The sequence below is a fragment of the Dermochelys coriacea genome, chromosome 1 (assembly GCF_009764565.3).
Source record: "Dermochelys coriacea isolate rDerCor1 chromosome 1, rDerCor1.pri.v4, whole genome shotgun sequence".
NCBI classification, from domain to species: domain Eukaryota; kingdom Metazoa; phylum Chordata; order Testudines; family Dermochelyidae; genus Dermochelys; species Dermochelys coriacea.
The window spans coordinates 287,644,906-287,657,502 of record NC_050068.2 but is presented as its reverse complement, the minus strand read 5'-3'; the positions used below and the strand labels follow the sequence as shown (position 1 = coordinate 287,657,502).

Here is a 12,597-nt window from a genome sequence, read left to right as displayed (position 1 = left end):
GAGGAATTCCACCAGGATTTCAACAATTTCCATCCCACCATCAACCTCAGCCTGGATCAGTCCACACAAGAGATCCACTTCCTGGACACTACGGTGCTAATAAGCGATGGTCACATAAACACCACCCTATATCGGAAACCTACTGACCGCTATTCCTACCTACATGCCTCTAGCTTTCATCCAGATCATACCACACAATCCATTGTCTACAGCCAAGCTCTACGATATAACCGCATTTGCTCCAACCCTTCAGACAGAGACAAACACCTACAAGATCTCTATCATGCATTCCTACAACTACAATACCCACCTGCTGAAGTGAAGAAACAGATTGACAGAGCCAGAAGAGTACCCAGAAGTCACCTACTACAGGACAGGCCCAACAAAGAAAATAACAGAACGCCACTAGCCATCACCTTCAGACCCCAACTAAAACCTCTCCAACGCATCATCAAGGATCTACAACCTATCCTGAAGGACGACCCATCACTCTCAAAGATCTTGGGAGACAGGCCAGTCCTTGCTTACAGACAGCCCCCCAATCTGAAGCAAATACTCACCAGCAACCACACACCACACACCAGAACCACTAACCCAGGAACCTATCCTTGCAACAAAGCCCGTTGCCAACTCTGTCCACATATCTATTCAGGGACACCATCATAGGGCCTAATCACATCAGCCACACTATCAGAGGCTCGTTCACCTGCGCATCTACCAATGTGATATATGCCATCATGTGCCAGCAATGCCCCTCTGCCATGTACATTGGCCAAACTGGACAGTCTCTACGTAAAAGAATGAATGGACACAAATCAAACGTCAAGAATTATAACATTCAAAAACCAGTTGGAGAACACTTCAATCTCTCCTGTCACTCGATTACAGACCTAAGAGTGGCTATTCTTCAACAAAAAAGCTTCAAAAACGGACTCCAACGAGAGACTACTGAATTGGAATTAATTTGCAAACTGGATACAATTAACTTAGGCTTGGATAGAGACTGGGAATGGATGAGTCATTACACAAAGTAAAACTATTTCCCCATGTTATTTCTCCCCCCCCCCACTGTTTCTCAGATATTCTTGTTAACTGCTGGAAATAGCCTACCTTGCTTGTCACCATGAAAGGTTTTCCTCCTTCCCCCCCTGTTGCTGCTGCTGGCTTATCTTAAGTGATCACTCTCCTTACAGTGTGTATGATAAACCCATTGTTTCATGTTCTCTGTGTGTGTATATCAATCTCCCCTCTGTATTTTCCACCAAATGCATCCGATGAAGTGAGCTGTAGCTCACGAAAGCTTATGCTCTAATAAATTTGTTAGTCTCTAAGGTGCCACAAGTACTCCTTTTCTTTTTAAGGAAAAAAAGGTTTATCAAAACATATTTTGCGTTTAAAACTAACTAATTCAGTGACATGAACTGATTGTTTATGGTCACCATGTCCTTCAAAATTTTAGAACTAGTTGATCTCCTCTTCTCACACCTCAGTACTCCTTTTCTTTTTACCTCATTTTTAGTTATAGATTGGAAGAGAAAATCAAGCTTTCCTTCTATTTTGACTGCCAACTGGTTCCTTAATGTTGAATGAACTAGTTAATCAACTGTACTAGTTGAATAAACTGAAATGAAGCTGTCAAAAGCTTTAGCAGTTCAACAAACTCTGGTTCCAGGGACTTCCACCACTTAGTCAGTGACTTCCACCATTGCAGTTGTTTGACTTTCTTTGAAACTTTGGCAGCAAGCATGCAATATTTAATATTATTCATTTAATTTAATGATTTTTTTAGATTATAGTAGGTTTAGGCCTTAACATAGTTTGTCAGAATTTCAAATTGGGTTGTTTTAAAAATAAACTCATATTTAATTTAAATAATTGTTTTTTTTTAAATTCACTCTGTCATCCTCTCACTCCCCTGGCTGAGAAAGGCTGAGTGCAGAGGAGATGTAGCATGCTCAGTCATAAGGGCCTCATCTTCTTCTAAAATGGACCTAGATAAAGAATTTAGCAATGCTGGACTCTTAAGGGCATTTTATCTAATCCTTCTCTGCCAGTGGGTAGCTTTGACATGGGGTGATCTGACAAGGATAAAGGGTTAAAGAGAAGAAAATACAAGGCAGATCTCCAACATCCCCATCTGTAGGAGAAAGGGAAGAACTTATGGGGGAAAGGAAATTGACAATACCTGCTTCTACCACATGGTCCATGGTTGGAAATCTTTTGTATACAGCTGTGCTCACTGAGCGAAAGATGATCAGGGAGGTTAAATTCACATAACGCATTAGAGTCCTCCTAAGTAAGCGCCCGTATTCATCTCTTCCCTGAATGCTGCTAGAGATCAAGAACATAAGTCTGTCTGGCCAGGGCAGATTCACAAACTGGTTCCACCAGCGGTTCACCACCAAAGTAACGTAGAATCCTGCGTGTTAAAAAAGTATATCAGCATCTCTGTTCTTGCTGCAAAACTGACACACACTCAGGTCCTCTAATGTTGAGTTTTAGTTCATTCTGTAGCATGTTATCTAGGCTATAAGGTAACTTCATTTGCCAGAATAATTGTTATAAAATATGCACAATATGATAGAGTTAAAGCCTATTATTAAGTAGCTATTACATTCCAAAGGCTGAATCCTTCAAGGTTCTAAGTGCCTCATGCAAGATGTTGAGCACCCACAACTCCCATTCACTGAAATGGGAGTGAAGGGTACTCACTTCACAGGATCAGGCTCAGATAGTTATTTAAACAAACACAGTTAGTGAATAAAAACTTAAATCTTCTAATAGTAAAGTGATAATTCAAGCACATGTGGTGTTGATTTGACAAAAGCAATTTGACTTTAAGGCAATCTTACTGGATGGCAGTGTTTTTATTGTGTGACAGATTTCCAACATGCCTTTCAGCTCTGAAATACTTCCATGCATTGCCGTTTGTGACATCCTAATGGAGGCAGCTTTGTGGATTCTTTCCACAGGTATGCTGTACTTACCAAGCACAAAGGTGACTGGGATTTGTTCAGCATATTTGTCACAGTAAATTGATAATTTTTCAAAGAACCGTTTTTGGCTTCCTGTAAGAAAAAATCTGTAGCAAAAATAAAATGTATATATCCCTTTGTAATACCGCTGCACACCTCGGATATAAAGTGAAGACAATTAAGTATAAATAACCAGATAACTGAAACTAGGAGTGATCTTGGCTAATATGCACAGATGAATCTTTAAGGAATTAAATTGATGAACTTTAGGGTGTTCATATTTGTAGCATGTAATAAGGCAGCTGATGTGTGGAGGAATATTATTCGCTGGTCATAAAATGTTTCTCATTACTGAAGTGACAAAATCCACTTGTGCTATTCATCTGTAGTATGCCACCTAATACAAATCAATGGTCTTGGTGCAAACTACTTCAGCAAATGTATTTTTCTCCCATTTTTCAACTGGACTACTTAATAAAAGTGATCTGATCAGATCTTCTGAAACTGGAAAGGGGCACAAATCTGTACTTGCTGTTATGCGGAAACTCTACTCTTTCCACATCAGGAGGTATATCTCATTTACTACTAAGAAATTTTTCTTGGCCATAAGTTAAAATGCAGAAAAGAATCAAATATATTTAAACTAAGGCAACTATAAGCCTTATGGCAGAAAAAAATAATAGAGTACAGTGACTGATTTCCACGTAGAATGATAGCTAAGGAAATACAATTATTTTATTTATATATAAAATCTTACAGTTATCTTATCCCATATAAAAGATATACATGGCAAATGTTTGGGGTTGTTTTACATTTGTAAAATAAAATCTGCTGTTCATATAGAATACTTTCCACAGTGTACATTGAATAAAGGGGAGCGTTTTTATTTACAGATTTAAAGTAAGAATAGAGTTTTTTTTAATTAAAGGTTTTTGCTGTTGTTGTTGTTTCTTTACATGCCAGTGATTTAGTCTTGCTACAAACTATACTTTGCTGTATGCCTGTATATCTTGGAAGATTAGTTATCATCCACATAGACAAAGTAAGTCCAAAGAACTTGTTTTACGCCAAAAAGAAAAATGTTGAGCTCCAATTATATTTCTAAAGAGGGACTGAAAAATAATTTGAAGTCTTCCACTTATTTTATCAGTGAAAGTCTTCATTCCATTAGAAATCTTGTCTTCACCGAGGTGAAATTCATCTTGTGCAGAGGACTAGCATGAGACATACACCCCATTTAAGTCACACTTGAGGAATTCATTGGGACTTAAGTGTCACATAGGTCTTGTGCTGGCCTTTTGCACAGGCATAAATGTCACCCTGACTTACACACTTATCCTGCAAGGTGCTGCTGTTGAGCCTCTCCTCTGAGGTAGTGAGGGAGGGATCCACAAAAGAACTTAGGTGCCTAAATCCCAGACTTAGGGCTTGTCTACACTTACAGCGCTGCAATGGTGAAGCTGCGCTGCTGTAGTGGTTAATGAAGATGCTACCTATGCCAAGGGGAGAGCGTCTCCTGTCATGTAGGTACTCCACTTCCCAGAGAGGTATGTCAATGGGAGAAGCTATTTATGCCTGGGGTTAGGACGGCATTACTATGTCACTCAGGGATGTGGCAGCCTCACCAACTCCTTCTTCAGCTGTTTTGTGTAGAGTGAGGCAGGTGCCTCACTCATTCCCTTCAAGAAATGCCTTAAGTTAGGCACCTAAGCTGTCTGACTGCAGGGGGCAGATGCCCATTTGTGACTCGCTAAGCAGAGATAGGCACTTCCCTGCACCCTAGACTTAGGTGCCTACCTTCAGGAGATAAGCAGGACTTAGCACACACCTCTTTTATCAGCATTTCCCATTGGCTAGCTCCCATAGCTCCTGGCCTAGTGTGTGAGTTTTTGTGGATCATATTCTTAAGCACCTATCTCTCTCCATTTATTGTATAGGGATCCTGGTCGCCTAACTCAGCTTTGTGGATCAGAGTGGTGCTCCTGGATTTTCTAGGTGCCTAAAAGTTAGGTGCCATGGCACTCAGCATTGCAATACCTACGTCTCTTAATGGATCTCGACTTGAGTGCCTCCAATTTCTACTGAGTAGATGCTTGGCATCTTGTGAGTTTGGGCTCTTAAAAACTATGGGCTCTTATTGCAGTCCTTACTCTGGCAAAACTCAACTTTCCGTTTCCTGAGAAAGGACTACATAATGGGACCATAAGATAATCACTTTTCAGCGTTTCCTATTAAATTGCCATCTATTAACTGGTGATGACAAAGACGCATAAGTATGACAATATGTCTAGACTTCGCTGTTCAAAACAGGTCATTTAGTCAGGGCAGAGTTAGAGTGGCAAAAAACATGTAATGACATAGGAGTCTTGCAGATTTTTATATGGCATAACGTTTTTGGAACATAACATATACACAACAATCATCAGATAGCAGGTGGCTGAGATTAGAATCACTTGAAGATGATGGTTAAACAGTAATTTAACATTCCAAAAATCATGTGAGATATAAATAAAGGACATTAAAAAAGGTCTAAGCAAAAGGTTATGTTTTTAGTACAAAATCAGTCATCAGCCAAAGGATTTGAAGTGTGAGACTGTCCCCTTTACATAGCATTTGATTCTTATTAAGAAGGAGACATGAATATGTCACATGGAAACAGATGTACCTGTACAACACACTTATTGCTGTATAAAGACTAGCAAAGGCAATAAATTCCCTGTACAGCAATTTGTAGATGCTGCCTTTCCACCTGAGGAGTAATCTGTGAAATCCAAAGAAGGTGGCATTTGCTACTTTACTGGAGTAAGTGACTGTCATTGTCTTGGCAGGTTGTTTCTAGAAAAGTAAAAACAAGCAGGAAATTGACAGAATTTTAGAGTGTATCTTAACTTTAATAGTCCCATATATAGCTATAGTTAGTCATGTCTTTGTGACCTACAGATGGGAACACTGCAATGCTATTTATGTGGGGTTACTCTTGAAGACCATCCAGAAGCTCCAGCTGGGGCAGATGTGCCTTCCTGCCTACCTGCTTGGCAGCATCCGCTACCTGGAGCATACAACACCTATTCTTCAAAGATTCTACTAGCTTCCCACTTGCTCTGAGCCTTGTTCAAGTGACTGACTAGGACTGCATGACATTTTTCAAAATTTGCAATTTTGTTGAATTTTTTGTTCAAAATTTCAACAGAAAAAAAACAAGAACAAAATCATAAATTTCCCTGCCCATTTTCAGCCAGCTCTGGTATGATCTATACACCCCAATGTGATCTCGGGACTCTCCTATTTTATGATCTCACTTGCTGAAAGTGAGATCATAAAATGGGAGAGGCAGTCCCGAGATCACATTGGGGTGTATAGATCATACCAGAGCTGGCTGAAAATGGGCAAGGAAATTTATGATTTTGTTCTTCTGGTTTTTTTTCTGTTGAAATTTTGAATAAAAAATTCAACAAAATTGCAAATTTTGAAAAACCTCAACCTCCCTGGTCATTCAACTACAGACCTAAAAGTCGCAATTCTTCAACAAAAAACCTTCAAAAACAGACTCCAACAAGAAACTGCAGAACTGGAATTAATTTGCAAACTGGACACCACTAAATTAGGCTTGAATAAAGACTGGGAGTGGATGGCTGATTACACAAAGTAAAAAGTATTTCCCCATGCTATTTTTTCCCCCTACTGTTACTCACACTTTCTTGTCAACTATTGGAAATGGGCCATCCTGATTATCACTACAAAAGTTTTTTTTTCTCCTGCTGATAATAGCTCACCTTAATTGAAAGTCTTGTTAGAGCTGGTATGGCAAAACCCATTTTTTCATGTTCTCTGTATATATATATATCTTCCTACTGTATTTTCCACTGCATCTAATGAAGTGGGGTTTAGCCCACAAAAGCTTATGCCCAAATAAATTTGTTAGTCTCTAAGGTGCCACAAGTACTCCTTGTTCTTTTTCCTGATATTTGAGTGGCTGGTGGTAGGACAGTCTCATTGGTGGGTCCTCATGCCTTCTTCTACTCCAACAGTGCAGTGCCCAAGTTAGGTTATAGTCCAAGACCTAGCTATTTTCTCAGGTCTGCACCAGAGCACCTTGTAGGTTTCCCAAGCCTCCAGGATTGTGCTGGAGTCTCCAGGAATTAAAGATTAATCTTTAATTAAAGATTATGTCATGTGATAAAATCTCCAGGAATATGTCCTGCCAAAATTGGCAACCCTAGCAGGCTGAGTGGAGGGTTAGGAATTTAGCTAATGTAAGCAAAGTCAGGATGAGCTCCACCCTGACATCTGGTGGTGAGTTGTGGCAAAGAACTTCAGGGGCTGATTTCATTTGCATAGGCACACCCACCTCACCTAGCATGAGCCCATAGCTGCCCAAATGGTCACTTTGGCTGCTGTGGGATCCCCAGTTTCTCTGTTATTGGGGCAGGAAGAATAAATTGTTATTATCCTGATTATGTGAATCAAGGAGAGTGGAATTGCCTTTTGTTATGATGGAGGGACTCACCATCAACTAAGTAGCACTTGCTAGGCAAGGGACATAGAATATCAGGGTCAGAAGGGACCTCTGGAGGTTATCTAGTCCAACCCTCTGCTCAAAGCAGGATCAATCCCTAATTTATGCCTCTGATCCCTTAATGGTCCCCTCAAGGATTGAACTCTCAACCCTGGGTTTAGCAGGCTAATGCTCAAGCCACTGAGCTATTTCTCCCACCATGGATTCCAAAACTCAGTGAATTGAGAAAGGCTGGGAACAGCTATTGCTAACTGGTGGCATAGGCCCCTGGTGAGGGCCCTATATGCTAATTGCACTTCCTTCTTCTTCCACTGTGGAATGACAGAGCTAATTTTGATTCTATTAGGAGTTTAGTTACAGGCTGCTGAGCTGAATTCACTTTGAGCCAGTGATGCACCAGCACTGAGGCTCCCTTACTACAAGCTGAAATCATGAAAGAGCTAAAATTACTAAGTGCTGAAATCACTGAGTGTTGTGTTAAGTAGTGGGGGAGCCTGAAGATATATTGTGGAGCAGTTTATGGGATGGCTGGAGCAGCTCACATGTGGGGGCTGGCAGAGCAGACCGATTTGTGGGACAGCTAGTAGAGCAGAGCAGGGGTCCATGGAGAGGAGGGGCAATCGGCTTTGGACCACATAAGGTGCCCCTTAATCCTCCCATTTTCACCCAGGTTGGGAGGTAAAACTCTGCAGCTAAACTTTCGAACTCTGGGGCTGCACTGACCAGAGACAGAGACATTTGGGTTGTTGGATTTTTGGGTCTTTGGGTGACTTTTGGGTTGGTGGACTCAAAAACCAAAGGGAAAGGACACAGCCCAATTTGCTTGGGATGGGTTTTGCTCATGGGTTGTGGTATCCGCAAAAAGAAAAGGAGTACTTGTGGCACCTTAGAGACTAACAAATTTATTAGAGCATAAGCTTTCGTGAGCTACAACTCACTTCATCGGATGCATCCGATGAAGTGAGCTGTAGCTCACGAAAGCTTATGCTCTAATAAATTTGTTAGTCTCTAAGGTGCCACAAGTATTCCTTTTCTTTTCGCGAATACAGACTAACACGGCTGCTACTCTGAAACCTGGATTGTGGTATGAATCCTTTTGGTGGTGTTTCCCCAACATAATGCCACATTGTTTCTCTCTGTTATTAAAAGGCTTTTGCTACACTCTGACTCCGTGCTTGTGAGAGGGGAAGTATTGCCTCTTAGAGGTGTCCAGTGGGGGTGATATATACTTGTCCCAGGTCACTGGGTGGGGGCTTGAGCCGGTTTTGCATTGTGTTATTGGAATGGAACCCCTAGATACTGAACCCGGCCCTTGTTGCTGCCAACTCTGACGGGCAGAAGGGTTACACTTATATTTGGTGGTGGTAAGAATGTTTTCTTGTTGACTTTGTCAAAGTGTTGTATAGCTCTTTTTGTTGTTTATGCACCTATGGATATTGGTTAGAAGTACAGATATGGAGAGGAGAACTTTGCACAGCATTTTAGGAAGGAAATGAATAAGACCCAGTAGCAGTAATCTCCAGTTAATGATTGTATAAAGTCATTTGCATTGCTCTAGCATAAATGCCATACTTGCATATGTTTCTTTATGCCACTGTAGGCTATTTACTTTAATTTAAAAGAGAAACTATCAAACCATGAGGGCTGCCTTATAGTGGACAACTTGGCTAGGCCTCTGACGCTGAGCATAAAAATAAGTCATGAAAATTTATCTGTAAAATTGCTAATTTCTTCTTTTGTTCAGAGGGGGAGTAAACAAGGGGAAGGGACACCCATAAGAATTCCATTTCTGACCGATGGTCTTTCCTGAGAGTTCTGATTTGTGTGGAGAATGGCCTGGCAGCTTGTAAAATCCTGGAATATATGGTTATTATTCCTTGGCTTCTAAATGATAGATGTGCTATTGCTGATTTTTTTCCCCCACATCCGTTTTTCGATTGAAGTTTGATAAGTGCAACTAAGGGTCACATCCTGGCTGATCGGTGGGCAGAGGTGACATCTTGCTTGCCAGAATGCCTGGGGTCAGCATGGGCAGTGTAGATTAAAAGTCAACAGCCTCGATTCTAATTCCCAACCAAACAGGTGGCTTCACCAAGTGGTTATAATGAGAAGAGATCTGGTATGAATGGGGCAACAAATCTTTCTAATGGGATCTCCAGTGAAATTCTATTGGAATTGTGAAAGCCAAGTTAGCACACCTATAGCCCTAGCTACTGAAACTATGAGTACCCCCAGGAGGATTTGTACTGTTGGGATAAATTCAGGAATATTATCTAAAAAGCACTATCACATTATTTTTGTATTAGTAAAACTAAGTATAATTGTTTTTAGACTAGTGGTGAGCGAAATCACAGTATATATATTTTCTTTTGCTTCATATGGAAATAAATGTTTCACAACACAAGAAGCACAGATTTGGCGCTAAACTTGTGTTTTTCTCTGGGAACATGTTCATAGTCTCCATTATACTTTTTTAATATACATAGCAATGGGAAGACATGGTATAAACAAGACCGAAATTCATGGTTCATGGCTTTACCATAGTATCTAGTGCCTAGTATTTGCAAGAGTGATTGGTGCTATAAAATATCTTATATAGATATTTTATTATTATTTACCTCATTAGCAGATATAGGGCAAAATTCTCTTCGGGTGTAAATTGGCACTGTTCCATTGATATCACTACAGCTGCACCAATTTACATCAACAGAGAATTTGACCCATACTTGTAATCCTGCTTTTCCTTCCCTTCAGTATTGGTTACCTCTCTGGAATTTACTCTGTTACTGTGACTTATATTTTATTTTACTTTTGCTAAGGCAACCAGAAGTCCTTTGGCATTGGTGCCTAAAAATAAAAGAATATTGTTTTTCTATTAACATTACTCCCAAAGTTAATGGGAGTTTTGTCAGGTCCGGACTTCAGGATTGGAAGCATTACAATTAAAATAGAAACCACCATAGAAAAGGATGGCAATTAATAACATTGTAGATACATTATAGTATATACAAATAAATATAGCCTACATGAAAAATTAACCATCAACTTTCTATCATTTTATTTCCTCTTTTATATTATGGTGGAGAGAAGGATTCAAATGTACAGATTACAAATATTCAATTAAAAAAACAAACCATTAAGCATGTTCTGTGTACACTAACCTGCTATTCTGATGTGGCAGCCCAAACATGAAGGAAAATCCCAGACCCTTTCTTTTCCTTAAATGTCCCCAGTGAAGAAGCCTTCAGTTATGAAATAGTGTCTTTGCTCCTTCTTCACCGTAGGAACATAGGCTATTAGGGGTTTGCTTACTACCGAGATCCTGGAGGAGTGGACTGACAAGCACAGGGGTTAAAATGTCTTTCCACTTCTGGAAGCCTGTTTTTGCCAAGTCCCTCACTGCTGTCAGTTACAGCAGGGAACAGACACAAGCAACAGCAGCTGCTGATCTTGCTCTTTTCTAGTCTATAATTATAACTCCACTTGCCATCCAAAAGACCCCTTTGAGTTGAATGAAGAGTCTCTGTAATGGTTTGGATGGCACCAAAACCTTTCACCACTTTCCTTCTGTCCCCCCAAATGGAACAAATAAGAGGGAAGCATTTTCCTCTGAGATTCAGAAAAGAGGATCAGTCTTGCCTCAATTCTGTAGTCTTATGAACATGTTTTGTATTACTCCCATGAGTCGTTCCATTGCTTTCAGTGGATTGAGTCAAGGCGATGAAGTTAAATCTTTGCATGATTGGAGCTTCTCTCCCCACCCTGAAGGTCAGATGAACTCTGTCTTTCAGGAATCATGGTGTTAACAGGAAGCTGTGAAATGAGACAGACAATGAGACAAGGAGGATGCCATTCAGTGCTCCATGATTCTTCATAGAATCTTTCACAAAATGAATGAAGCAAGATGATTGCAAAGTGAAATAAAATAGAGCAGAGGGAGAGAGAAATAAGATTCTGTGTAGACCAGTGGGGAAAGCTATATTTTCTGATGAGAGATTTTTCTTGTTTGAGTCCCATCATTATGTACAAAGTGATTCAGGAGCATGTTTTGTTAATTCAGCTTGTCTCTGAAGGAAATGATTTGGGATCATCTTCTGCTTTTTCCTCTTCGACAATAGCAGATACAAGACACTTAGATGTCAAAACACAAAAGACATTACTGTATGGTGGGTGTGTTTTGTGGGCAGGCAGTGGGCTATGGTGAAATATAATAAAGCCTTTTAACAGTAAATGGTCTGGCATGGAAAAAACATACTGCCCGATCCTATTAGAGTGACTGCTTTTCATAGGAGAGCTCCTACCAATGAGGATATTATAAGATCACTGTTTATAATAATTACTTAGGCCCAAGTTTGCTTGAGAAACAGGCCCGTTAGTAGATTCTTTGAGCACAAGCAGTGTTTAATTTGTGCCAGGGCTCCCACCACCTCTAGGCCTGGCAGTTCATAGCTCCAGGACCTCTGGGCTTGCTGCATCAGTTATGAATGTAAAAAAGTGCTTGAGTCGCAGCTCCTAATTGCTTGAGCCCCTACACCTCTTTCATTACAAATTAAGCACTGAGCACAAGTGACACTACTTAAATAACTAATAAGGGACAGGTGCTGTCAGATGGTTTTCCAGGGCATGCTCCAGTATTTTCATATAAAGAGATGAGCAGCTGAGACTGCTCTATTAGTTTTGTGCAGTTTTTCAGAAGACACAGACTCGGAACTTTACAATTTTGGAGGCAGAAATAAAATAAAGTTTCCATAGTGCAGATCCACTGAAACTGCCACGGAGAGCTGTAAAGTACATCTCCCTGTACCACTGAGATTTGCTATATCCGGGGAGGATTCATCCCAAAGACAGGAGGTGTTTGCTCTATTGCTCTCCCTTAGGGGTACCCTCCCCCCACCCCGCTCCTCCATACCTCAGGGAGGCAAAAAGAGCTCTGCAGGACTCCTGCTAGCCGAGGCTGCTGAGGGGATACAATGATTCAGTGCATCCTCTGACCAAGTTGACCATACCCTTTCCCAGACACTACTACTCACATTTTAGGCTGGGTTGGTCCCCTAAGGCCTTCCTCATTCATGGGAGCTTGTGCCACTCCAAAATCCCTACCTAGTG

The 12,597-nt window shown here is 40.6% G+C and overlaps 1 protein-coding gene across 1 annotated transcript in view; it reads right to left on the bottom strand.

Moving 5' to 3' along the window:
- The window catches only part of BEST3 (bestrophin 3), a 31,970-nt gene extending 26,178 nt beyond the window's left edge, over positions 1-5,792 (bottom strand). Inside the window, exons 1-3 of the mRNA XM_038368989.2 lie at positions 5,641-5,792; positions 2,988-3,082; positions 2,186-2,419 (exon numbers count right to left, since the gene is read on the bottom strand). Coding sequence (XP_038224917.1) covers positions 2,186-2,419; positions 2,988-3,082; positions 5,641-5,792 — 481 coding nt within the window. The remainder of the gene's footprint in view (positions 1-2,185; positions 2,420-2,987; positions 3,083-5,640) is intronic.
- Between the last annotated feature and the right edge of the window lie 6,805 nt (positions 5,793-12,597).